The sequence below is a fragment of the Natrix helvetica genome (assembly GCF_964273705.1).
Source record: "Natrix helvetica genome assembly, chromosome: 14".
In the NCBI taxonomy this organism is placed as follows: domain Eukaryota; kingdom Metazoa; phylum Chordata; class Lepidosauria; order Squamata; family Natricidae; genus Natrix; species Natrix helvetica.
This window is the reverse complement of record NC_138564.1, coordinates 10,638,208-10,665,693: the sequence shown is the minus strand read 5'-3', so window position 1 is coordinate 10,665,693 and position 27,486 is coordinate 10,638,208. Positions and strand designations below refer to the sequence as shown.

Genomic DNA, 27,486 nt, shown 5'->3' with positions numbered 1-27,486 from the left:
GCTACTTCTGCCGACTGCCGGCTGACTGCAATTTGGCAGTTCAAATCTCACCAGGTTCAGGGTTGACTCAGCTTTTCGTTCTTCCGAGGTGGGTAAAACGAGCACCCAGATTGTTGGGGGCAAGAGGCTGACTCTGTAAACCGCTTAGAGAGGGCTATAAAAGCACTGTGAAGCGGTATATAAGTCTAAGTGCTATTGCTAGTCCTTCCTTCCATCCATCTATCCATCCATCCATCCATTGTCTAGCTATCTTCTATGTACCTATCATCCATCCACCCATCTATTCATCCATCCAACTCAAGGTGGACTCAGCCTTCTGTCCTTCCGAGGTGGGTAAAACGAGGACCCAGATTGTTGGGGGCAAGAGGCTGACTCTGTAAACCGCTTAGAGAGGGCTGTAAAAGCACTGTGAAGCGGTATATAAGTCTAAGGGCTATTGCTAGTCCTTCCTTCCATCCATCTATCCATCCATCCACCCATCCATCCATCCATTGTCTAGCTATCTTCTATGTACCTATCATCCATCCATCCATCTATTCATCCATCCATCTCAAGGTGGACTCAGCCTTCTGTCCTTCCGAGGTGGGTAAAATGAGGACCCAGATTGTTTGGGGAAAGAGGCTGACTCTGTAAACCGCTTAGAGAGGGCTATAAAAGCACTGTAAAGTGGAATATAAGTCTAAGGGCTATTGCTCTTTACTTAAGTAGTACGTACAAAAAATCAATGGCAAATAATAACCTCCCATATAATAAAATCTGATTTTGAAGAATTGCTCTGGTGTTCCACATTCTTCATTAGCCGAGCTGATGACATTTAAAAATCCACTGGGAAATACGTTCTTTTTGTTAAAAAAAAAACACCCTCATAATTAAATGTTTCATATTAGTTTTATATTTTAACTAGAAGCTTGTGAGTGATGCTATAATTTTTAACTGGCATGTGATCATAATCGAAATACATTCCCTCCTTTTTGAGGCTGGTACTGTGTGAGACTATTACGGAGGCAAAAATTGATTGGGAATAAAAGAATAATAATAACAACAACAACAATAATAATATCACAGGTGTCACAGTTGTTGAAAAACGAAGCGTATAATTTATTGCTATCACTGTACCAGGAGATGCCAGTCAAAGAAAAAGGACTTCACTCTCTCCCTCTCTCTCCCTCTTCCTCCCTCTCTCCCTCTCTTTCTCCTTCTTCCTCCCTCTTTCCCTCTTTTTCCTTCTTCTTCCCTCTCTCTCTCTCCCTCTTCCTCCCTCTCTCCCTCTCTTTCTCCCTCTCCTCTCTCCCTCTCTTTCTCCCTCTTCCTCCCTCTCTCCCTCTCTCTCCCTCTCTTTCTTCCTCTTTCTCCCTCTTCCTCCCGCTCTCTCTCTCTTCCTCTTCCTCTCTCTCCCACCCTCTCTCCCACCCTCTCCCTCCCTCCTCTTATCTCTCCCCCCCCATTTATTGAAGATGGCCTGGAATTTAAAATGCAAGAAAGTTTATAGCTTTTCATCTCCTTTTTCCCTTTGATGAGTATTTTGTTTAAGATAAGAGGATAATCCTTACCTGGTTATTAAAGCCTTTGATCTGCTCCACCAATACGCACAGGGTGTCTCCTGTTCTTTCTAATTGCTACCTTCCCTGTTTCTTTTCTTTTAATTATTATCCTTTGAAATGCACATACAAAAAACGTTGCCCTCATTTGTTCTGTAGCAAAGCTGTCATAGACACTAATACTGGAGCTTTGAAACTGGCAACCTCTCAAGGAAGAGAAGACATAGCTTTCCAAAGAAGAGGCTGGGAGGGAGGGAGAGAGAGTGGGAGAGAGAAGGAGAGAGAGAGAGGGAGGGAGGGGGGGGGCGAGAGAGTGTCCAGCTGCAAAGGAAGACTGGAGGTGCTGGTTTGATGCTATAGGCCCCTGGATTCAACAGAATGGGTCCAAAGAAGAGACTGGGGGGGAGGGAGGGAGGGAGGGAGGGAGAGAGAGAGAGAGAGAGAGAGAGAGAGAGAGAGAGAGAGAGAGAGAGAGAGTCCAGCTGCAAAGGACAACTGGAGGTGCTGTTTTGATGCTATAGGCCCCTGGATTCAACAGAATGGGTCCAAAGTTTGCTCATTGTAGAAAGCAATTGTGTAATTTGTTTTTATTGATGTATTGATCATATTTTGGAACTGAAGGGTAGGTTTAGGGGGAAGGAAAGGGTTAGGGAGGGAGGGGAAGAGAAGGGAGGGATTAGGGAGAGAAGGGAAGGGGAAGGGAGGGGAAGAGAAGAGAAGAGTTAAGGAGGGAGGGGGAAAGGGGAAGGGAAGAGGAAAGGAAGGGAAGAGAAGGTTAAGGAGGGAGGGAAGAAAAGAGGTGGGTTAGGGAGGGAGGGAGGAGAAAGGAAGGGAAGGGAAAAGAAGAGAAGGGAAAACTGAATTAGAATTAGAAAGAGAACAGAATATTCTTTTTTGGTCAACTGTGATTGGACACACAAGAGGGACTCTGGATGATGTATAATAAAATATTTAAACTGGAAAAAAAACAGCATATAAAAGGTAAGGTTTAAAAAGAGGCATGCCCGATTCAATGATTAGCAATGATTTAGTGGCCAAGAATGCTTCCTCCTATTGTGACACCCTATAGAGACGCCTTGCAATATCTGAGCAGCTGCTACAGAGAAGAGGAGGCCAAGCTGTTCTCCAAAGCCCTTGAGGTCAGGACAAGAAGTCACGGGTGGAAAATCACAATAAGAGATCCAACCTGGAACTAAGCAGAAACTTCCTGACAGGGAGAACAATTAACTCGTGGAACAACTTGCCCCCAGAAGTTGTGAATGCTCCAACACTGGGAGTTTTTAAGAAGAGACCAGACAGCTCTTTGTCCAAGATGATACATGGTCTCTTACCCAAGTTAGAGATTGGACAAGAAAACCTGAAGTGTTATTTTGCCTTGGTAAGATCACACCTAGAATACGGCACCCAGATCTAAAAAAAAAAGATGTGGAGACTCTGGAAAGAGTGCAGAGAAGAGCAACGAAGAGGATTAAAGGCCTGGAGGCTAAAACATATGAAAAACAGGTCCAGTCTAGTAAAAAGAAGGACTAAGAGTGACACGAGAGCAGTCTTCCAATATCTGAGAGGCTGCCACAGAGAAGAGAAAGCAGGACAAGAAACAACGCATGGAAACTAACCAAGGAGAGAAGCCACCTGGAATTAAGGAGAAATTTCCCTAACCGTGAGAACAACGAGCCGGTGAAACAGAATTTGCCTCCAGAAATCGTGGGCACTCCATGGAGGCTTTTAAGATGAGATTGGAGAGCCACTTGTCTGGAATGATATAAGGTCTCCTGCTTGAGCAGGGGGCTGGATTAGAAGACCTCCAAGGTCCCTTCCAACTCTGCTATTCTGTCTTCTAGCCACGCGTTTGGCCTCTGTGACTTCCTGGAGCTTTATTTATTTACGTAGTAGCTTACCAAACTTGATTTACTGCCTTTTTTCTTTCTTTCTTTCTTTTTTTGCTTAAACAGCATTAGTTTCCACCCTGCATTGTTTGAAACTTCTGGCTGCAGCTTTGCAAGAGCATTTCATCTTTGGCTTCAGTGTGATTTTATCCCTCAGCCTAAGCCAGGGTTTCTTAAATAAACTTTGGTGGCTGGATTGTCACCAAATGGATTGTCATCCATTTCAGCCTGACACAGTTCAGTTTATTTTATTTAGTCTTGGACCAACCCAAAGTAAATCCAAGGATAACATTAATATATATAATATATAATATATAATATATAATATATAATATATAATATATAATATATAATATATAATATATAATATATAATATATAATATATAATATATAATATATAATATATAATATATAATATATAATATATAATATATAATATATAATATATAATATATAATATATAATATATAATATATAATATATAATATATAATATATAATATATAATATATAATATATATATATAAATCCAAGGAATTTATATTCCCAAATAGTGAATAGCAAAAATAAACAACTCTGCTGTGCGCAATAATAGTTGGAGCTGTTTTTTAAAAAGTCAAACTAGTGAACTCAGCAACAGCAATCGTTGGATGTTTAACTTTTGCAAAAGTTGTATTGTTTGACTTGCGGTAAATACAGAACAAGGACTGAAGTAATACACATGAAGTACAAATAATTCTAATTAAAAAGAGGGGGGAAGGGGATGGACCTATTTTTCCTCTTCTCTCTTTGTATAAAATAATGTCACAGATAGATATATGATATATAGATATATAGATATATAGATATATAGATATATAGATATATAGATATATAGATATATAGATATATAGATATATAGATATATAGATATATAGATATATAGATATATAGATATATAGATATATAGATATATAGATATATAGGTATGTATGTATGTATGTATGTATGTATGTATGTATGTATGTATGTAGATATATATGGATGGATGGATGGATGGATAGATAGATGGTAGATAGATAGATAGATAGATAGATGATAGATAGATAGATAGATAGATAGATAGATAGATAGATAGATAGATAGATAGATGGGAAGGATGGATAGACAAACAGATGATAGATAGATGATAGATGGATGGATGGATGGATGGATAGACAAACAATAATAATACAATAATACAATAGTAGAGTTGGAAGGGACCTTGGAGGTCTTCTAGTCCAACCCCCTGCCTAGGCAGGAAACCCTATACCGTTTCAGACAAATAGCTATAGATAAACAGATGATAGATAGATCAATCGGATGGATGGATGGATGGATGGAAGTGGATGCATCTAAATAACTAAAACAAACCAGAACAATATTTTAGTTCAGCCTAGTAGTTTATCATTCCTGTGTTCACACAAGTGTTTGCCCCAAGCTTGACAAGTGTTGGTTTTCTCTGGTTTGTTGGGTTGTGCATATCTATCCCCCCCCCCCAACTTAGATTTTGATTCTGTGCCTGAGGCAAAGGGTTCAATTCATATGCCTTGTGAATGCCAGTGTTACCCTTCCAATGGGATCTATGCAGGAAGGGGAGCGGGGAGGAGGAAGGGGGGGGGAGATCCAGTCATTTCTGCTTTCGTGAGACCGCTGGCCTGCTGTTGCAATCTGGTGCATGGAGGCTTCCAGCAATAATCCAAATGGTGCATTGCTCCCTGAGCCAATACTGCAGGAGCCATTGGCATGCTTGCCTGGTGCTTGGATGAGATTCCTGGGTCACCCCCAAGCTGGTGGCCAAGGGCTTTGTCACAACTGAACAAGCTTCTCTACCTTCTTCTGAGCTGGAGCCAAGGAGGGAGGGAGCGAGGAAGAGAAAGGAAGAGAAAAAAGAAAGAAAGAAAGAAAGCAAAAAAGAGGGAGAGGGAGGGAGGAAGAAGAAGGATGGGAAGAAAGAAAGAGGGAGGGTGGAAAAGGAAGGGAGGGAGGGAGAGAGAAGGAGAGGGGAGGGGAGGGGAAGAGGAAAGAAGGGAAGAAAGAAAGAGGGCAGGAGGGAGAAATGGGGGGAGGAAAAGGAAGGGAGGGAGCGAGAAGGGGAGGAGGCGGGGAAGGAAGGAATAAGGGAGAGAATGCAAAGGAGGAAGGAATAAGGTAAGGGGAAGGAAGGAAGGAAGGGGGAGAGAGGAAGGAAGGGAGAGAGAGAGAGGGGGATGGATGAAGACGGGAAGGAAGATGAGAAAGAAAAGGAGGTGAGGTTCTTGTCAACCACAGGAAAACAGGAATCAAGGCAGTTCAAATGAACACAGGTTTATTGCATGTTAACACTTCTCCCTTTTCACAACCTTGTAGTCCCTTAATTCAGGTAGAGTCAAGGCGACTGGATGGAGCTGAGCCTTTACTGGCCAGATGCCCTTCCTGACGCCTCTGCGGAGTTCACAACAGATATTTTCTCTTCCTTCCCGAGGGGAGGAAATATCTGCTGTTACCTGGGATTGAACTCTCAACCTTCCAAGAGGGGAGGCGAGCTTCTTCACCACTAGGCCACCACACCACTGAGTATTGCACACTAGTGCTCCCTACAAGATTCTGACCTACTAACGGTCCAAATAAATTGGTGGTAGTTAAGAGTTTAAGGAAGGCTGGACTTAGATCTCTTGTGGGAGTGCAGGGACTCCAGACTGATGATATGCTTGCTCCCCTCTGCCCTCGGGCGTAGCCTGTTTACCTCCTACAATATGGTTGAGACCCATCCGAAGTAGAAATTTCCTGCGAGCGACATGCTGACCATCGCATCAAGCAGCGATCGCTTGCTTTTTCTGCAAACAGTTCACGCCCTGTCGCCCAGCGGTGAAGACGAGCGTCTCTTATATAATGGTTTGCAACAGACCCTTCATATCCGTTCCGGCCAATTCGGGTTGAAACGCTGCAGCCAAGCAGACTTTGCACGGAAGGAGGAGGAGGAGAAGGAAGAAGAAGAGGAGGAGGTTGAATGAGGCAACCTGGGATTACTCCCAGCTGTCAGCTTCTCTTGGCCTTCTCCCTCCCCGTCAAGAAAAGGAACTGATTCAGCAAAAAGCAGATGTCTAATTCAATCTTCTGCTTTCTCGCTACGCTGCATAGAAGGCAGTTGATTAATAGCCATAATTACAGCAATTAACCAGGCTGGACAAACAGAGATTTGGGAGGGGGGAAGGGGAACCGTGTTGTGTGCGAGGAGGAGGGTTGCACGTGGAAATCTTCCTTCTGGGTTGCGTAGAAGACCGACAACAGCACCAGGCAGGCAAAGGGGCAGTTGCGTGAGGAGATCAAAACGGTTACAGTCCTGAAAGATGGAATTGAGTGAGGCAGGCGCTGGTGCTGAGGATTTGCATGTGAGAAAGGCCTTGGGAGACAGGATGAAGAGAAGAAAACTAGCGTGTGCATGGAGTGATTGTGGTTGTATTTAAAAGTCTCGCAGCCCAAGGATAGAAGCTATCTTTAAACCTGTTTGTTCGGCTGGCTATACTTTGATGTCTTCTGCCTGATGGTATTTGCCAGTTCTCCAAACTACCGTACTTTTCGGAGTATAAGATGTACTTTCTCCCCCCTAAAAGAAAATGTTGGTGCATCTTGTAAACCGAATACGGCCATTTTTGGCCTCCAGAAGCCTCGCCCGGTGCGTCCTGTTTTCGCCAAAACCAGGCCTGTTTTTTACAAAAGCGGGGTGCACAGATGGTTTGGGAGGCCTTCACGGTGCTCCTAGGGGCTGGGGAGAGCAAAAATGGCACTCCTGGGGGGTTTGGGAGGCCAAAAACGAGCCTGTTTTCTGTCAGTTTTTCGCAAAAACGGGACACGCAGAGGGTTTGGGAGACTTGCAGAGTGCTCCTGGAGGGCCAGGGAAGGCAAAAACTATTTTTTTCTTGTTTACCTCTTCAAAATCTTGGTGCCTCTTACTCCGGCAGATCTTATAGTCTGAAAAATACGGTGCTCAAAATTTCTGCTACCGGTTCGCCTGAACCGATCCGAACCGGCTGAATGCCACCTTTGGATGTGATATGAATGCGGTCTCCAACTTGGTTGTCCGCGTGAGCTTTGAACCTGGGCAGTTGGATTCGTTCCGTAAACCGTGGTTGGGGGTTATGCGAAATTTAGCCGGTGAGATGAAGCCAACCAACGCAAACAGCCTCTGGCCAACAGAGAGATGCGGATCACTCTAATGGATCCACGGAGGGATTATGCGACATCGAGTCAGCGTTGACGCTCGGCGACCACGGATAGATTTTGTCCATGATGATCCGGCTTCATCTTGGAGCAATGGATCAATTCGAGAATGGATTCCTGTCTCGCTGATTCCGGCCGGCTCTCCCTTTTTCCCTGACAGGATGGTCGTTTTTGTCAACTCCTGGAGTTGTCAAGAAGGAAAGAGCACGGGTTGTCGAGACTTGGTTTGCTGAGTTATTAACTTAATAATAATAGCTCCAAACTGTTTGGGAGGAGGAAGAGTGAGTGATTAAAGAGGTAGCTTGGAAATGATGGGACGGGTTTGAAGAACGCCCGGAGTCAACAACCACAATTTATTAATTTTGCATGTTGTGGAACTTCGACCCTGGTTATTCTATGTTCCACTGCGGTTTGCAAAATTATTCAGCTCTGCCTTTAAAAAAAATAAAATAGAATAGGATATCAAAAAAGCTCTCCAAATTCTCAGCCGTCCTTCTCCTCCCCACCTCTTTCAAAAGGATTTTTGATTTCCTATGATATCATTTTCACTCCACCCAAACGGCTTCCTGACTGGGTTCCTAACCTTTCTGTTGAAAAAGATGATCGGCTCAGCAATTTTGCATTGTTATATTTTCTCTCTTTCTCTCGCTCACTTGCGCAATCCACCCCACAACGGAGGCTGCAAGTTTGACCACAGAGGGTGAAGATCTGGGAGGAGGCATTTTCATTGGGCTGTTTTCCGCCCATCTTTCATTGTCATTAATTAAAGCTGTGCGGCATTTTCGGGTAATGAAAACAGCTTTCGACGCCATGCTCTGTGCTTCCCTCTGATTGGGATTTTAAACGGGGCATCCTTTCAACGAGGAATCATCGGCAGAGAAAATTGCATTCACCTCTGGATTTTTATGATCACCTCTGGATTTTTAAATGCGTTATCCTCCCAGACTGGTTTCACACTGTGTCTCCCAGCGCTGTGGAAATGGCCTTGAGGAGGAAAATCTCACCCCACGGCTGCCCCACAGCTCAGTCTAGCCGAAGATAAAACACTCAAAAATAAAAAGCAAATAGAAACAGGTTTTTCATTCACAGATATTCCTCGGCTAAACGACTTTTCGTTTAGTGACCGTTTGATATTTTAAAACAACCCTGAAAAAAAGGGAGCGGTGGCATATTTTTCACACACACAACCGTCGCAGCTTCCCCTGTGGTATTTGTGATCAAAATTCTAGCACTGATCGTGTTACCTAGTATGGCAATAAAACGTCTGCAAGAAAAGAAGCAAGCTCAGAGAGCACCAAGGATCTCACAGTCCTCCTCCTCCTCCTTTCCACAACTCGCACTCCCTTCTAGCACTGATCATGTTACCTAGTATGGTAATGAAACGTCTGCAAGAAACCCACCAAGTTCAGAGAGTACCAAGGACCCCACAGTCCTCCTTCTCCTTTCCCTCCTCCTCTCCACAAACCCCACTCCCTTGTAGCACTGATCATGTTACCTAGTATGGTAATGAAACGTCTGAAAGAAAACCACCGAGCTCAGAGAGCACCAAGGACACAGCTCAACCCTATTCTCTTCTATTATTGGTGCAATATGTTTCCTTGTGGTTTGAGTCAAGCAGCTCATTTTCCCAGGTCTGTATGACATCACAAAACATCATTACCCTGTTCCCCTTAGTCCTTCTTTTCTCTAGACTGGTGAAACCCAGTTCCTGCAACCGTTCTTCATATGTTTTTGTCTCGAGAAGACCTTATATCATTCCAGACCAATCTCTTCTTAAAAGCCTCCAGTGTTGGAGCATTCACAACTTCTGGAGGCAAGTTGTTCCATTGATTAATTGTTCTAACTGTCAGGAAATTTCTCCTCAGTTCTAAGTTGCTTCTCTCTTTGATTAGTTTCCACCCATTCCTTCTTGTTCTACCCTCAGGTGCCTTGGAGAATAGCTTGACTTCCTCTTCTTTGGGGCAACCCCTGAGATATTGGAACACTGCTATCCTGTCTCCCCTAGTCCTTCTTTTCATCAAACTAGACATACCCAGTTCCTGCAACCGTTCTTCATATGTTTTTGTCTCGAGAAGACCTTATATCATTCCAGACCAATCTCTTCTTAAAAGCCTCCAGTGTTGGAGCGTTCACAACTTCTGGAGGAAAGCTGTTCCACTGATTAATTGTTTTAACTGTCAGGAAGTTTCTCCTCAGTTCTAAGTTGCTTCTCTCCTTGATTAGTTTCCACCCATTGCTTCTTGTCCTGCCCTCAGGTGCCTTGGAGAATAGCTTGACTCCCTCTTCTTTGGGGCAGCCCCTGAGATATTGGAAGACTGCTATTCTGTCTCCCCTAGTCTTTCTTTTCATCAAACTACCCAGTTCCTGCAACGGTTCTTTATATCTTTTAGCCTCCAGTCCCCTCATCCTCTTCGTTGCTCTTCTCTGCACTCTTTCCAGAGTCTCCACATCTTTTTTTGCATCTTGGTGTGCTAAAGCCCACTGAAGCTTGTCTCAGCCTTTATTTTTAGGTTCTCTGCACCTCCTGCAACCTAGATTTCAGCCCTCTCCCCTGCCTTCTGGATAGCATCTCCCCCCCCCCATCCCTCCCCTCGCCCCCCCTCCCCCGGGATCTTGTTGCTGGAGAGGGATGCAAGCCGAAGCCGCAGTCTCCTTGCCAAACCATGCTGGCTGAAAGCAAACGCCACGGAAACGACTGGCCTGCTGCTGTTTAGTTTTACGAGCCCCTGGGGAGGGATGCATAGTTAACGCAACACTTCAAACATCATTATTGATTGCACGCATGGACTGCATCAGCAAACCCGGGGAGGGGAGGGAGGGGAGGTGGTGCAGAAAGCATTTATGTATGTATGTCTCTCTCTGTCTTCTCTGTCTCTGTCTCTCTGTCTGTCTCTCTCTGTCTCTCTTTCTCTCTCTCTGTCTTCTCTGTCTCTCTGTCTCTCCCTCTCTCTCTCTCTCTCTCTCTCTCTCTCTCTCTCTCTCTCTGTCTCTCTTTCTCTCTCTCTGTCTTCTCTGTCTCTCTGTCTCTCTGTCTCTGTCTCTGTCTCTGTCTCTCTCTCTCTCTCTCTCTCTCTCTCTCTCTCTCTCTCTCTCTCTCTCTGCATCCTAAGCCATGGAGCCCTTCATTATCAACTGCGCCAGGACTAAAAACTAGAGAGAAAAACCACTCCTTCTTTGCATGTATCCTGCCTTTATTCTATTTTGCAAATAACTCGAAGGGGCGAGAGAGAGAGAGAGAGAGAGAGAGAGAGAGAGAGAGAGAGAGAGAGAGAGAGAGAGAGAGAGAGAGGGAGAGAGGGAGAGGAGCCGAAAGTCACTTGGTCAGCTTTTAAGGTGGGACTAGAACTCACCGTCTCCTGGTGATTGGCCCAAAGTCATCCAGCTGGCTTATATGGCTAAGGCGGGACTACATCTCCCTGCCTCCCAGTTTCTCTCTAGGTGGTCTAAACCACTAGATCAAGCCGAAACAGGATATTCAAATGACAATAAATAGAAGGGGAAAAAATAACAAAGGCTGTGTGATGTTTTAGTTGGGCAAACAACTTTAGGAGAAAAATGATGTGGTCTTCCTGATGTTTTCTGAGCTTAGTGATTTGCTCGTGGGCATTTCATGACCCAACTAGGTAACATCATCAGCACACCACACGCTTTCGCATTGATGATGTTACCTATGCAATTGAATTGAAAACCCCTGATATTGCATTCATATTGCACGATAGAGTAGAAGTCAATACAGTTACTGTTCTGGGATAGAAGCTGTTTTTCAGCCTATTTGTTTTTATTGTCCTGTACCGTCTACCAGATGGTAATAGTTTTTTAAAAAGGGGGCTGCCCAGGACGAGATGGATCTTTAAGGACGTTTTGAACATTTTTTAAAAAAAAAATGTTTTTATTGTACATTTTCCATTTATTCTACATCACAATTTTAATTTTGCAACAGAGGTATACTGGTTGCATCAAGTCCTCTTTAAATACTGTATATACATGGTGTTATACACTCTAATCGTAACCGCTATTCTCTTAATCATATAGTAGAATCTCCTTTTAAATGCATGATATTGTACAATATTTACAAGAGAGTGGTGGGATTAAAAATTTTTTTACTACCGGTTCTGTGGGCGTGGCTTGGTGGGCGTGGCATGGCTTGGTGGGCATGGCAGGGGAAGGATACTGCAAAATCCCCATTTCCTCCCTATCAGCTGGGACTCAGGAGGCAGAGAATAGAGGGGGGGCGAGGCCAGCCAGAGGTGGTATTTGCCGGTTCTCCGAACTACTCATAATTTCCGCTACCGGTTCTCCAGAACTGGTCAGAATCCAACCTCTGGTACAAGAATGTTTTAAGCTTTCAACTGTTTGCTCTCATTTCATTCTGTTTTGGTCGCCACAATGTAGAAAAGATGTGGAGACTCTAGAAAGAGTGCAGAGAAGAGCAACAAAGAGGATGAGGGGACTGGAGGCTAAAACATAGGAAGAACGGTTGCTAGAACTGGTTATGTCTAGTTTCATTAAAAGAAGGACCTAGCAGTCTTTCAATATCTCAGGGGCTGCCCCAAAGAAGAGGGAGTCAAACTATGCTCCAAGGCACCTGAGGGTAGAACAAGAAGCAATGGGTGGAAACTAATCAAGGAGAGAAGCAACTTAGAACTGAGGAGAAATTTCCTGACAGTTAGAACAATTAATCCGTGGAACAGCTTGCCTCCAGAAGTTGTGAATGCCCCAACACTGGAAGTCTTTAGGAAGATGTTGGATAGCCATTTGTCTGAAATGCTATAAGGTTTCCTGCCTAGGCAGGGGGTTGGACTAGAAGACCTCCAAGGTCCCTTCCAACTCTGCTATTGTATTGTATTGTATTATTTCCTGTGCTGCATCAGTTCATATCACTTGGTGGTCTCCTTTTCTCGCAGGGACCATGCGCCCCGTGCGGAGGAATTTTTACGACCCCTCTTCCGCTCCCGGCAAAGGGGTGGTGTGGGAGTGGGAGAACGACAACAACTCCTGGACGCCTTACGATATGGACATCTGCATCACCATCCAGAACGCCTACGAGAAGCAGCATCCGTGGTTAGACCTCTCCTCTTTGGGCTTCTGCTACTTGATCTACTTCAACAGCATGTCGCAAGTCAACCGCCAGACGCAGAGGAAGCGGCGTCTCCGGAGACGCATGGACTTAGCCTACCCGCTCATCATGGGCTCCATCCCGAAGTCTCAATCCTGGCCGGTGGGCACCAACTCTGGCCACCCTTGTTCGTGCCAGCAGTGCCTGCTGGTCAACAGCACCCGGGCCGCCTCCAATGCCATCTTGGCTTCCCAACGCCGGAAGGTCTACGCGGGCAATAGCAACGGGACCTTGGCCGTCCGCCAGAGCAATACTTTCAACGGGACGGCCTTGTGGTCCTTGGGCACCATGCAAGCGGGAGGGATGTCCAAGATGGAGCAGTCCCGTTCTGCCAACGGGATGCAAGTGACCGCCGCCTTCTCCCGAAGCCAAAGCGCACCCAACAATACTCAAGTGCCGGGTCAAAATAACCTGAACCGGCCTGGGACTCAGCGTGCGGCCATCTTAAACAGCAGAGCCTCCATCCCACCTGGGTAAGTGTTGGAGACCTCGGTGTTCCTCAAAGCATGGAGGTCAAACGGTCGGGGGGTGAAAATAAGGAGGACCGTGGAGTCCTGGGGAGCTCTCTGAGCTTGGTGGTTGGTTTGCAGACATTGGATTGCCCATGTAGGTAACATCATCAGTTCTAGAAGGGAGTGGGATTTGCAGGGAGGAGGAAGAGGAGGAGAAGGATTGCAGGCTCTCTGAGCTTGGTTGTTTCCTTGCAGACGTTTCATCACCCAACTAGGTAACATCATCAGTTCTAGAAGGGAGTGAGGTTTGTGGGAGGTGGGAGGAGGAGGAGGAGGAGGAGGAGGAGGAGGAGGAAGACTGTAGGATCCTTGATGCTCTCTGAGCTTGGTGATTTTCTTGTAGATGTTTCAATACCCCACTTGGTGCTTTCTGAGCATAATAAATCGTTTGCAGACATTTCATTTCCCTACTAGGTAACCTCATCAGTGCTACTGAGTGCGAGGTTGGCTCCTTGTTTATATACAATAGCATGTCCTACCAATGTTGGTGGGGGTTTTAACTTACCCCTTAGTATTTGATTAGGATATAGTTTTCTTCTTGATTGTTTGTCTGGTGTTAATCCCTGCTTCTCTGGATATTGGCTGCTGGAGATTATGTGTTTTGGGTTTTTTTTGTTTCCTTCCTTCTTAGCTTTTTATTTTGAATGGTGTGTAAATGTAACTTATCTCTGTGTGTCTACTGATGGCCGATTTGTCTGAATGCCAAGCTTCCAGGAACTTCCTAGAATTTTCGGATTTAGCTTGGGTCTGCATATAAACGTGGTCTACATAAACAGGGAGCAAACACCATACTAATCGAGGGTGTTATCTTGTTTGGTAATAAAATGTCTGAAAGCAAACAACTCTGCAGTTCAACCCTGATAAGGAATCAAAGAGAGGCGCAGGAAAGAGGGAAAAGAGAAAGAGAAAAACAGAGAAGAAAGAATAAAAATGCAAAGAACCCATTAATTCTTTACATCGGTTATAAGCACAAATTCCAACTTTCTGTGGCTAAACATAATTCCCCCTTTTCTATCATTTATCCTGTCTAATCATCAAAACAATAATTGATAACTTCATGGGTTTTTTCCTGCTTGAAACATGGCATGTTTTCCTTGCTTTTCCTGAGAGTTATATTTTGGCAAAGTTTTTGATAGTACATTGCATCTTGGCACTTCAAATATATGCAGTTTTGACCGTTTTTTTAATTAATAGATGCTTTCTGTATTTTTGTGGGTTTGTTTACACATTGTGCTAGGCATATTTTAATGCTGCAAATGACACCATCAAATTTGGGGCGGGTGGGAATGCACATCTTGGTACATACCTGGCTGCTAATTTGTAGTTTGGGAAAGTACAAAATAGGTAAATTTATGGGGGTGAAAACAAGATTCTCGCTTCGGGCTAGAATAAAGGCAGTTCTAATTAGTTGTATTTTGTATATATTTTCTGTGCTATTTGGCCAGATTTCTCGTCTTCTGTATTATTTATTGCAGATTGCATTTTTTAAAAATAATAATAATCTTGTTTTGTAATATTATACTAGAACTCACCAGGAGGCTCTCTAGAGTCAGGCATGATCCCCAAACAAATTAATTTTAAAAATAAATAATATAATGCCCAGCTCTATTTCTTTTCTTTTTTTCTAATTTAAACCTCTTTTGGGCTCCCTCAAAGGCCGCTAACAATCTAGATTGTTAGCGGCAAACAGCAAGCAGAGAATATTTGATTTCTTTTTTTAGTTCAATTAAAAATGCCCCAGTTAAGCTTCCTTATTTAATCACCGAGAAAAGCTATGCAGAGTTCATTCAGAGGAGTTACATCTATCAGCCATAGATACTAATAGCCAATAGTTCCTGCAGCCTGTAATTATTGAAATGTGATTATCTTCCTTAGAATGTTTTAATAGGCAACTGAAAATCTGTGATTTTTTGGGATGTTCTTTTAAAAAAAACAACATTCCTGCTTTATCGTTACGGATGTTTTACACGGGTGGAATATTATGATCTGTATTATTACTATTGCTACATGACTGTTACTAGCAGTATTACTACCAGTACCGGTATTAAGAATAACAGAAATTGCATTTGGGACAAAGATGCTTTTCATATGGTCTCTTTGGAAGTCTAATGTGGCTTGATATTATTAATAATTTACTTTGTGATTCAGCTAAATGTTTAATTATTTATTGAACGTTTAATTTATTTTGTAAATTATTAAAAGTTTTAACCTAATATTTAAAGGGAGGGTGACACCAGCTGTTCCAATAATAAGAAAAATAACAATAATAATTGCAATAGCAATAGCAATAACAACACCAGAAACAACAATAGGGACTAACAGCGATCAAAACAGTTTTAAATTATGTGAAACCTAAGTAGTCCTGATAGGGACGTGGCAGCTCAGGGGCTAAGACGCTGAGCTTGTCAATCAGAAGGTCGGCAGTTCGGCGGTTCGAATCCCTAGAGCCGCGTAACGAAGTGAGCTCCTGCTACTTGTCACAGCTTCTGCCAACCTAGCAGTTCGAAAGCACGTAAAAAATGCAAGTAGAAAAATAGGAACCACCTTTGGTGGGAAGGGAACAGAGTTCCGTACGCCTTCGGTGTTGAGTCATGCCGGCCACATGACCACGGAGAACAATTAATCAGTGGAACAGCTTGCCTCCAGAAATTGTGAATGCGCCAACACTGGAAGTCTTTAAAAAGAGATTGGATAACCATTTGTCTTAAGTGGTATAGGGTTTCCTGCCTGAGCAAGGGGTTGGACTAGAAGACCTCCAAAGTCCCTTTCGACTCTTGTTATTCTAAATCTTCTCCATTTACAAAAGGTAGGCTTTTTTTTTTCAGGTTGGCATACCAGAAATGGCCTATTTATATTGATTCGTTAGTAAAAACGAAACTGGGGATGGTTTAGAGCAAGTTCCTTCTACACCCAGAAAAAAAACAGCCACCTTTTAAAATAGTTTTCTTGCTGCATTTTGCACGCACTTCCTTCTAAGTGCTGTTCAGGGGTTGTTTTTTTCTTTGTCTGTTGCGATTGTGAATGTTACGCAACGATTATTCTTCCTTGCAGGATCTGCTATGTCAACAACTAGGCAAGATGAGCCAATGGGGAAATTGCTCTCCGAGATTTTTTATTGCTGCCGGCACCCGAGATGACAGTTGGAGTCAGCAGAAAGGAATCAAAAAGGAAGAACGTGTGGGGTTTTGTGTGTGTGTGTGTGTGTGTGTGTGTGTGTGTGTGTGTGTAAGAGAGAGGGATGCAGTGGCTAAGATGCTGAGCTTGTCAATCAGAAAGGTCGGCAGTTTGGCGGTTCGAATCCCTAGCGCTGCGTAACGGGGCCAGCTCCCATTACTCAGCCCAGCTTGTTTAGCAGAGTGATGGCGTTCAGGGAAAAACCGTCCTTGTGTCTAGTTGTTCTGGTGGGCAGTGCTCTATAGCCTCGTTTTGAGGGTAGGAGTTGAAACAATTTATTTCCAGGATGCGAGGGGTCTGTAGATATTTTCACGGCCCTCTTTTTAATTCATGCAGTGCGCAGGTCCTCAATGGAAGGCAGGTTGGCAGCCATTGCTTTTTCTGCAGTTCTGATTCTCCTCTGAAGTCTGTGTCTTATTATTATTGTTGTTATTATTGTTATTATTGTTATTATTGTTATTGTTATTATTGTTATTATTATTATTTTAAACATAAGATAAGATACTGGTCTGTGTGGAAATGAACAGACTAACACTAAAAATAAAAGTTAAAGGAGATACAGACCACTATGCTATACAATACAATACAATAGAAGAGTTGGAAGGGACCTTGGAGGTCTTCTAGTCCAACCCCCTGACTAGGCAGGAAACCGGTTTCAGACAAATGGCTATCCAACATCTTCTTAAAGACTTCCAGTGTTGGGGCATTCACAACTTCTGGAGGCAACTTCTGTTCCACTGATTCATTGTTCTCACTGTCAGGAAATTTCTCCTCTGTTCTAAGTTGCTTCTCTCCTTGATTAGTTTCCACCCATTGCTTCTTGTCCTGCCCTCTGGTGCCTTGGAGAATAGTTTGACTCCCTTTTCTTTGGGGCAACCCCTGAGATATTGGAAGACTGCTATCATGTCTCCCCTAGTCCTTCTTTTAATGAAACTAGACAGTTCCTGCAACCGTTCTTCCTATGTTTTAGCCTCCAGTCCCCTAAATCCCCCAATGGTTAGAAACATGAGGTAGAAGTTGGAATACGAAGAATCAGGTTACGGGGACGTGGACGCTATGCATGTATTAGAATGTAGATATTAGAATGATGGATGGATGGATGGATGGATAGATAGATAGATCGATAAGAGAGAGAGATACACAGAGAGAGAGAGAGAGAGAGAGAAGTAGATAGGCAGGAAGGCAGGCAGAGATATAGAGATAAATATAGATGATAGATAGATAGATAGATAGATAGATAGATAGATAGATAGATAGATAGATAGATAGAGATATATATAGATAGAGAGATAGAGAGATAGATGAGATGGGAGTGTCCTTCGTTGAGAAATAACTCGTAGTTGTCAAAATTGGTCCTGTTGGCAGAGAAGGGGAATGTGGTTATTTTTAACCGCTCTGCTTGTAGGACCATCTGGAGGGTTAAGATAATTTTGCTGGGTGGGGGGCTTGGTTGCGTTTCTGCTAGCCCCTCCAATGAAGACCCCCCCCCCGGGTTGCAGCGAAAATGTGGTTGGCCATCTGGCTGCGCTAGAGAGGAATCGGACAGGGTTAAACCTGCTGGTGACAAAGGAACAGTTTACTAATGAATGTTTGGCAATGTCAATGTTCTCTTCATTTACTTATAATCCATGGGAACATCTGCATCGGAGAAAGAACAGCCAAGATGATTAGGGGACCGGAGGCTCAAACATATGAAGAACGGTTGCATGTCTAGTTTAATAGAAAGAAGGACTAAGGGAGACAGGATAGCAATCTTCTGATATCTCAGAGGTTGCCACAAAGAAGAGGGAGTCAAGCTATTCTCCAAAGCACCTGAGGGCAGGACAAGAAGCAATGGGTGGGAACTAATCAAGGAGAGAAGCAACTTAGAACTAAGGGGAAATTTCCTGACAGTGAAAACAATTCATCCGTGGAAGAGCTTGCCTTCAGAAGTTGTGAATGCTCCAACACTGGAGGCTTTTAAGAAGAGATTGGGCAACCATTTGTCTGGAATAGTGTAGGGACTTTTGAGGGTAAAATAATACCCTTTTGGGATGTTCCAAAACTTGTGTTCCTTCAAGGATTCCTGTTCAAGTCTCCTCCATCTCTTCTAGGGTTCCTGCTCTCCCAGTGAAGAATCTGAATGGAACTGGTCCAGTCCACCCTGCCTTGGCAGGTAAGAGTAATACATGAAATGATGCCTTTTTAGTAAAATATGGTAGACAGAAAAGGTGCTCCCTTCCTATTTTTAAAATATCTTTAATTAAGGAACAGTGAAAAGTTTGATTTAACAGACTGTTTGGCAGGACATCATGCCTGTTAAATCCAGAGGTCTGTTAAATCCAAAAGTCTGTTAAATCCAAAAGTCTGTTAAATCCAGAGGTCTGTTAAATCCAAAAATCTGTTAAATCCAAAAGACTATTAAATCCAGAGATCTGTTAAATCAGAACACATGGAATGAATTTTATTGGAATCATTCACTTTCTCTGTTTCAGGAATGACCGGCATCTTGATGTGTGCAGCGGGTTTGCCCGTCTGCCTGACGCGAGCTCCAAAGCCCATCTTGCACCCCCCGCCTGTCAACAAGAGTGACATGAAGGCAGTGCCTGGCATTACCGGCATTTGCCGTAAAACCAAGAAGAAACATTTGAAGAAGAGTAAGCTGTCTTCCTCCCTGCCCTCTGAGGGATACAAATGTGGGGTCGCACGTTGGGCACTGCCTTTGGGATCCTTTTAGGCTCGGTGGCCATTTTGCATCCTACCCAGGAGAGATGCTGCATCAAGTTCCCTGAGCATTGTGGGAAATTCTGAAAGGTCATGGAGAGTGAACTGTTTGGCTCTGGGTAGGGTCAGACCAGAGCTGGGAAATGGGCTGTTTTTTGCTCATTTCTGTCTTCCGCAGCCTCCAGGAGCTCTCTGAAAGCCTCCTAAAGGCTATGCACAGCCATTTTTGCAAAGGGGGGGTTCTGGAGGCAAAAAATGTTGTATTCAATGTATAAGACGCACCCAGATTTTCAGCCTCTTTTTTTGTGGGAAAAGGATGCTTCTTATACTCCGAAAAATACAGTAAGTTTTAGAGCTGTTTTCAAACGCACTCCGCCTGGATGGAGCGTGTGTTTTGCGCCCGCTCAGCAAACCAATTGTTACACCAGTTGATTCTCACCACTGGTGTGGGTGAATTCGTGCCTTTGCGTCAACACTGATTCTTCTCTTTTCTCCAGGCAGAAATCCTGAGGACGTGGTGCGACGTTACATCCAGAAAGTGAAGAACTCCCCCGATGAGGTGAGTTACCCCACTTTCCGACACCGCCAACGTGGCAAAAAAAAAGTTTAAAGCATCCAGGCACAAGTGGATCGATCCCTCCCTCTCAATCTAGTATTTCCTGATGTTGAGAACCGATTGGGCTTATTATCCAGGGAGGTCTTATTTTGAGGGTATTTACTCCCAGTGCTTTGCAGCTTCTTGGAATCCACCCTCCCTCCTTGTTAGTTATTGCTGACACCCCCTCTTTGTTTCTCCCCTCCCCTCCACCAACAGGACTGTACCATCTGCATGGAGAGATTGGTGTCCTCCTCGGGCTACGAGGGCATCCTTAGGCACAAGGGTGCCAAGCCGGAACTGGTAGGAAAACTGGGGAAATGCGGGCACATGTACCACCTCCTTTGTCTCGTTGCCATGTACAACAACGGCAATAAGGTGAGCTTAGATTCCAATGGGGGGCTGGTGGGAATCGGTGGGGGGAAAGGACATTATTGGTTTGGGGGCCGAGAGTCTCAATTTCCCCTCCCCCTGCAGAAAACAGAGTCGAGCCCAAGTTGTTTTAGAATGTGGAGAACTTGGAAACAGAGAAGAAACAGAAATATGTAAAGAGATGTACGGAGTTGGTTTTTCTTGCTTGAGTGTTAAGACTTTACTTTTCTCGACGTTGAATTTCATGGTTTCATTAGATAAGGCCCAGCATTCAAATCGATCAAGATCCAATTTCGTTGTATTTATCTTGTACAATGACAATAAAGACTACACTACTATCCCTCTGGATCTTGAGCCTATCTTCTAAGGCTGTGATGGCAAGCCTATGGCATACGTGCCAGAAGTGGCATGCAGAGTCTCAACAAGTAGTTCTTAATGGGTCTACATCTACACGGAGGCAAGTACCCTGCTCTTCCGGGTTGGCCAACGCTGTTCTACGGTATATTAGCTATTCCTGCCAGTTTAGTATCATCCACAAATTTGGTAAGTTCCCCATCTATTTCCTCATCTAAGTCATTTATGAAGATATTGAACAGCATTGGTCCTAAGATGGAACCTTCTGGTACCCCACTGCTGACCGTGTTTCCCTGAAAATAAGACAGGGTCTTATTTTATATTGACGCCCAAAATAAGCGCTTGGCCTTATTTTCGGGGAGGTATTATTATTATTATTATTATTATTATTATTATTATTATTATTATTATTATTATTATTATTATTATTTAAAAAGACAAAACAACACATACAGAACAAGAGCAAGGAGAAAAAAAAAGAAACACAATTTCATCAAGCATGTTGTTTGGTTACAAGTTTTTGTGCAACGTTTTTTACAGTTAAGAATAAAGTCACTGATTTTCCATTAAACATAGTTAAATGTTTCATTGAGCATTGTGTGTTCAAGTTACCATTAATATTCTTTCATTGGTGACAACCCTTATTTCCTTACATCCATAATTATCTACTAGGCAACAATAAGTCTTTATAAAATTATATCACCAATCTCTAAAAAATAAGAATAAAGATTAAGTCAAAAGATTCCCATTAATTCATATTACACATTTCTACTTTCCGTTAACCATAGAATTTCCAATCATCCACAACTCCAAATATAATTTTCCATTATTAATTATCAATACATGTGGTCACCTTATTATGGTCTTATTATTTTTGAGGTACAGGGGGCGGCGAGCGTGGTCACCTCGTGGCTGCTGCTGTGTTGCAATACTTGGGGGGAGGCTTATTTTAGCGCATGCCCTCCAAAGCCCCGATGGGGCTTCTTATCCAGGAAGGTCTTATTTTCGGGGAAACAGGGTACTTGCCTCCGTGTAGAGGTAGACCCATTAAGAACTACTTGTTGAGAACAGTTTGCGAGCCAGTTACAAATCCATCTGGTGGTGATGCCATCTATCACACTTTTGTTTAGCTTACCGAGAAGTAGGTTGTGGTCTACTTTGTCGAATGCCTTGCTGAAGTCTAAGTACATTGTGTCCACAGTATTTTGCTGGTCCACTAATTTAGTCACTTCTAATTTCCACTAAAAATGAAATAAGGTTGTAAATAAGTCCTATACCTCCTCCTCACATTCTCGCTTTCTTCTGCCTCTCAGGATGGCAGTCTCCAGTGCCCCACTTGCAAGGCCATCTATGGGGAGAAGACAGGGACTCAGCCCCCTGGAAAGATGGAATTCCACATTATCCCCCACTCTCTTCCCGGCTATCCGGATTGCAAAACTATCCGCATTGTGTACAACATTCCCGCGGGGATCCAGGTGAGAATGCATTACAGGTAGCCTTTGACGCACGGCCACGACGGACCCAGGAAATTTATACGACTAAGTGAAACATTTGGGATGAGTGAGTTTTGCCCTGTTTTATGACCTTTTTTGCCACATTTGTGAAGTGAATCACTGCAGTGGTTGAGTTAGTAACATGGTTGTTAAGTGAACCTGACGCTGACTTGGCTTTTCTGAAGGTCGCCAAAGGAGATAATCAAACTGTCATAAAAATGAATCCGTTGCCAAGTGTCTGAATTTTGATCGTGTTTCTCTAGGGATGCTCTAAGTGTGAAAAATGTTCATAAGTCCCTATTTTCAGGGTCATTGTAACTCTGAATGGTCACTAAATGAACTAAGTTGAGGACTATAGCAATAGTGATAGACTTATATACCGCTTCACAGTGCTTTACAGCCCTCTCTAAGCGGTTTACAGAGTTAGCCTTTTGCCCCCAACAATCTGGGTCCTCCTTTGACCCACCTCGGAAGGATGGAAGGCTAAGTCAATCTTGAGCTGGTGAGAATCAAGCTCGTGGCGGCGGGCAGAGTTTGCCTGCAATAGGAGGAGGGAAGGCCGAGTCAACCTTGAGCCAGTCAGAATCAAACTGTCAAACTGCTGGCAACCGGCAATCAGCAGAAGTAGCCTGCAGTACTGCATTCTAACCACTGCGCCACCCTGGCTCTTACACGACTACCTGTGATTTCTAATGGATGATAACTTCATTGTAACTTCAACCTGGTTGTAAGTTGAGGATTCTCGGTGCTCCCTTCCGTGACACACACATTGTGGAACGGATACATTTTTTTTATTGCACCTTCCAACTTTCTTTGTTTTTGTTTTGCTTAAGCAGGGCATAGAGCATCCAAATCCTGGGAAAAAGTTCACCGCACGAGGATTCCCACGTCACTGTTACCTTCCGGACAATGAGAAAGGCAGAAAGGTAAATGCGCCCCTTTACCTGACCTCAGTGGACTTCAAGTGGAGCATACTGAAGTAGTCCCCGTTCATTGCCTTCGCGATACCGTTGCTTCTGTTATTGGTATTTGTATATATGCCCTGGGATTTCACATTCTTTTTCTTCCTCATGTCGCTTTCAGTTGGCACCACTATATCTATCACCATCACTGTCCTCTGGTCCTTGTGTACTACTGGGACGTTAATTGGCTACCACCTGTGGGACTTACAGACAGACAGGCAGGTGCTAGTCAATCAACTGGATATTGTGGTAGTAGAAGGACCAGAAGACAGTGGTGGTCCAGATAAACAGGCAGGCGGTAGCCAATAACCAGACATTGTGGTAGTAGAAGGACCAGAAGACAGTGGTGGTCCAGATAGACAGACAGGCGGTGGCCAATAACCAGAAATTGTGGTAGTAGAAGGACCAGAAGACAGTGGTGGTCCAGATAGACAGACAGGCAGTGGCCAATAACCAGAAATTGTGGTAGTAGAAGGATCAGAAGACAGTGGTGGTCCAGATAAACAGACAGGTGGTGGCCAATAATCAGAAATTGTGGTAGTGGAAGGACCAGAAGACAGTGTGGTAATAGTTGTAGAGGTGCCAAGTGAGAGCAAGATCAGGAAGGTGTATGAGAAGCTGGAGAAGTAGCAAGCCTGAAGGAGGAACTGGAGAGGTTGTGGAAAGTCAAAGCCAAAATGATCACAGTGGTGGTAGGAATCCTTGGGGCTGGGACTCCAACAGATCCCGGGAACGACATCAGATCTCTCTCCCTCCAGAAAAGTTGCAGTTCTAGGAACAGCTAAGATCCTGCCGAGTACCCTCAAACTCCCAAGTTCCTGGTAGAAGACCGAGATTGAGGAAAACACAGACCAACCACGAGAGTGAGAAGGGGTATGTTTTTAAATATATATATATATATATACATATATATATTGCCTTCTTCTCCTTCAGATTTTGAAACTCCTCATTGTGGCCTGGGAACGCCGGCTCATCTTCACCATCGGGACCTCGAACACGACGGGTGAATCGGACACTGTGGTTTGGAACGAGATCCACCACAAAACCGAATTTGGCTCCAACCTGACTGGCCATGGCTACCCTGACCCAAACTATCTGGACAATGTCCTGGCTGAACTGACGGCCCAGGGGGTCTTGGAAGCCAACCTGAAGGACTGAGAAGTTGGTGTTTTGGGGGGGCCTCCCTCCACCCAACGTTCCTCCTGCCTCCATTTCGTCCTGCGCAGCTGCCTCTCCTCCATCCTGTCTGTCCGTATCTTGTGTTCGCCGATTGGTGAGGCAGCCATGTTTGGGACGGTTCCTTCCACCTTCCCCCGAGTCGCTTGGACTAGCTTGACAACAAAAACCATGGAGGATACAGGGTGTTTTCCTCCACCCCTGGCAGGATTCGCACCATGATTCCGGGGCTCCCTCCCCGGAGAAACAATCCGAAGCTTTGTGAGTGAGCAACCCATGCAAGCTTTCTGCTCTTCTCTACCTTTTTCTACATACGTGTATAATTCTTGGCCATTTCCCATGGGTCCAAAGTTCAGTACAATGAAAGCCTCCATCTCCAACTACTCAAATCTCACAACCAGGCTGTTCCTGCCTCCTTTTGTCTCTGTTCCTCGCTTGTTCTTGGGTTGCCTTTGTGGCTCTGCCCAGAGAAGCAGGAAAGAAGATCCAAGTTGATCACCTAACGCAGCCAGATATTGTGGCTTCCCAGCGGGAAGTAGAACGGTGTCAACCGGCTTTGTCGTCTGCCTTGCGTGCAAGATAAAAGAGCCCCCATCTCTTTGGCTCTGTCTCCCCTCCCAGCCTCACAGGCATCCTCTTCCCTGACCAAATGCAAAGTTTGCCTTCTAGTTCAGGGATCCCCAAACCCCCCCGGTCCGTGGACCGACACCGGTCCGTGGCATGCCAGAAACCGGACCGTGCAAAGAAGCAAAGTCCCATCCACGGAAATGTAGGCAGCATGCAAAACTACACTGGTCTGTGGAAAAACCTTCTCTCCACGGAACTGGTCCCTGGTGTCCCAAAGGTTGGGGAGGGGGCCGCGATGTTTTTCTTAAAAATATAATGCAAGATGGGGGGAGGTTTTTCTAAGTGGAGTTACAGTTGGTGAAGATTGGAAATCCCACCAGATCTTCTCCTTCCCTTGATCCACCCACAGCTTTCCCTTTTGGTTGTTTATTTAACAAACCCAGAACACATATTGCCGGATAAACTGGATACTTGGTCCTTTATACTCCACTCACAATTCTTGAACAGACGGGCCTTTCTGACTCTCGGTCTTACATCACCTTCTTGCCATCTCCCCAAACAACAAAATACACAGTTTTGGATCTGTGTTTCTGGACCACTTGGGTGGTGATGGAAGAGGGGTGGATTCTTTTCTTCCTGCAACATCATCAAATGTCTGCATCCCTTTCCCTATTCTACTTTTTTGGGGTCCGTCGTTGACAGTGGAGCAATGATGGGATACGACCTGTACGCCATGGTACGGGCACACCAGTGCCTGCTGGGAGCACCAGGTACCATTCCGGTATAGTGCTCCGGAGGTCCCACCCACCCGCCCACGCTCCTTACCCCTATTTGAGCCAACTGTGGCAATTGCGCACATGTCCGGAGTGTATTGTGCCTGCGCAACACTCCGCTGAGCAGCTGGAGCATCGCAAGTGGTGGGTATGCATGCGCGCGCTGCAGGCATGGACGTGGTGGACACCTGCCCCCGTTGCAGCATACCGGTTGCAACAGGAGCTGGAACCCACCTCTGCAATGGAGGCATCCCATAATCTGAAGTCTAGGAGAGCAATTGTCCTCCTACATGGCCCAGGGATGGGATTCAACTGGTTCGGGCAAACCAGATGCTAATTTTATATCTGGTTTGCCGAACTGGTAGTTGCAAGAGCTGGCTGGCCATGCCCACCCCACTCCGCCCCTCCTAGGAGTCTCCCCACGGCCTGTTTTGGATGCAAGGTAAGTGCAGGGCCCGCGCAGAGGCTCCAGGAGGGCGAAAAGCTAGCCTTCCAGAAGTCCAGAAACGAGCCCGGGGAAGGCTGTTTTCACCCTCCTGGAGGCTTGGGGAAACCCTCCAGAGCCTGGGGAGGGCAGAAAAACGGCCCTACCGAAAGTACCAGAAGTCCAAAAACAGGCCCGTTTTCGCCCTCCCGGAGCCTTGAGGGAAACCTCTAGAGCCTGGGGAGGGAGAAACCCCTCCTTGCCATGATGGAGGAGGCTGAGAAGGGCATGCCCATCATGGCCAACTTCCACCCAGCAACCAGGCAGAGAGCAGGTTGCTAATTTTTTGAATCCCACCTCCGACATGGCCTTTAGGGTCTTGAAAGCAAAGTACCAATCCATTGGGAGATCTCAGCACCGGTGAAACCCGTGGGGGCAATTGCTCCCATTGCTTCTGCCACTCCTGAAAAGGACCAGACCAGGCTTCAGCCAATAAGATGCCACCTCCTGTCTCCCCTTGCTCGACATCCGTGTGACAATTTGAGGTTCTCCTAGGTTGAAAGATGGGGAGGGGGGGGAAGCGAATGTCTGTTTCCGGTTTCTTGCAAAACTGTTCAACTGACTGGATCAGTTCTGGAAATGAGATGGAGAGAGATCCCTTCTGGGCCCTCGCTGGGGAACTTTCTATCCTCCGCAATCTTATGTAGCATGTTCAATTATCCAGAGGCGAGGGCAAGACTGGGACAAGTTGCCAAATTGGACGGAAATGACTTTTACGGGAGAAAAATGTAACTTCTACACGCAGCTTTGGTCCATATCAAGCAGATGCAATAACGACGACGACAACAATAAAAAATGGGACAAAACAGAGCACAAATGTGATTGGCCCTGGTGTCACCCATTGGTCAGCAAACATCATGAGAAGCTCCAGAGCTTTTATTGTTTTGAAATAGGAATCTATGCATGGCCACCCAAAGCAGGCACACACAGATTAGGACCTTACTGGATGGGAAGACTTAAGAGTTGTTGTTTCTCCATCATAAAATTATGGGATTACAAATTGGGTTATACCACTTCTTGAAGCCAGGTGGATTAGAACAGGGGTAGTCAACCTCCAGTCCATGGAGGAAAAGGTTTTCCTTGTCCAGTTGTGTCCTACTCTAGGGGCAATATTCATCTCCATTTCCTAGCCAAGGGAAGGGAACCTGTGAAGCTTCCAAAAGATGCCCTAATTAACTTACGAGTTCTTAAAGTTGTAAGTTTAGCGAACCCTGATCCAGACAAATTATGCAAGACACAGTCAACAATTTTCACATTTTATATTACTTTATTCTCCGGCTTTCAGAGTCTGCTTACATGGGCTGCATTTTACAGCTCAGAGGAACAGATCAAAGAGTTATAGAGACAGTTTATTCAGCCCCTCTGAAAATGTTATGCAACTATCAGTCTCTCTTCTTCAGATTGGACCTCCCTCCCCAATATTTTCAAGCTTATTTTTACTGTGATAAAGACTAGAAACTTGGTGTGTGTGAGAGAGAGAGTGGGGGGGGGGAGAAAGAAAGAGAGAAGATGGATGGATTTATGGATGGATGGATTTATGGATGGGTGGAATAGATAAGAGGA

The 27,486-nt window shown here is 44.7% G+C and overlaps 1 protein-coding gene across 3 annotated transcripts in view; it reads left to right on the top strand.

Moving 5' to 3' along the window:
* The window catches only part of DTX1 (deltex E3 ubiquitin ligase 1), a 35,120-nt gene extending 7,698 nt beyond the window's left edge, over positions 1-27,422 (top strand). The window contains exons 2-9 of one of the 3 annotated variants that reach the window (XM_081966285.1): positions 12,547-13,231; positions 18,538-18,599; positions 18,919-19,080; positions 19,645-19,706; positions 19,962-20,045; positions 21,782-21,943; positions 22,795-22,887; positions 23,857-27,422. In XM_081966285.1, coding sequence (XP_081822411.1) covers positions 12,547-13,231; positions 18,538-18,599; positions 18,919-19,080; positions 19,645-19,706; positions 19,962-20,045; positions 21,782-21,943; positions 22,795-22,887; positions 23,857-24,081 — 1,535 coding nt within the window. In that variant the 3' untranslated portion in view covers positions 24,082-27,422. Of the gene's footprint in view, positions 1-12,546; positions 13,232-18,537; positions 18,600-18,918; positions 19,081-19,644; positions 19,707-19,961; positions 20,121-21,781; positions 21,944-22,794; positions 22,888-23,856 lie in introns of all 3 variants that reach the window. The other 2 variants (XM_081966284.1, XM_081966283.1) reach the window with 2 other exon arrangements.
* Positions 27,423-27,486: the final 64 nt, after the last annotated feature.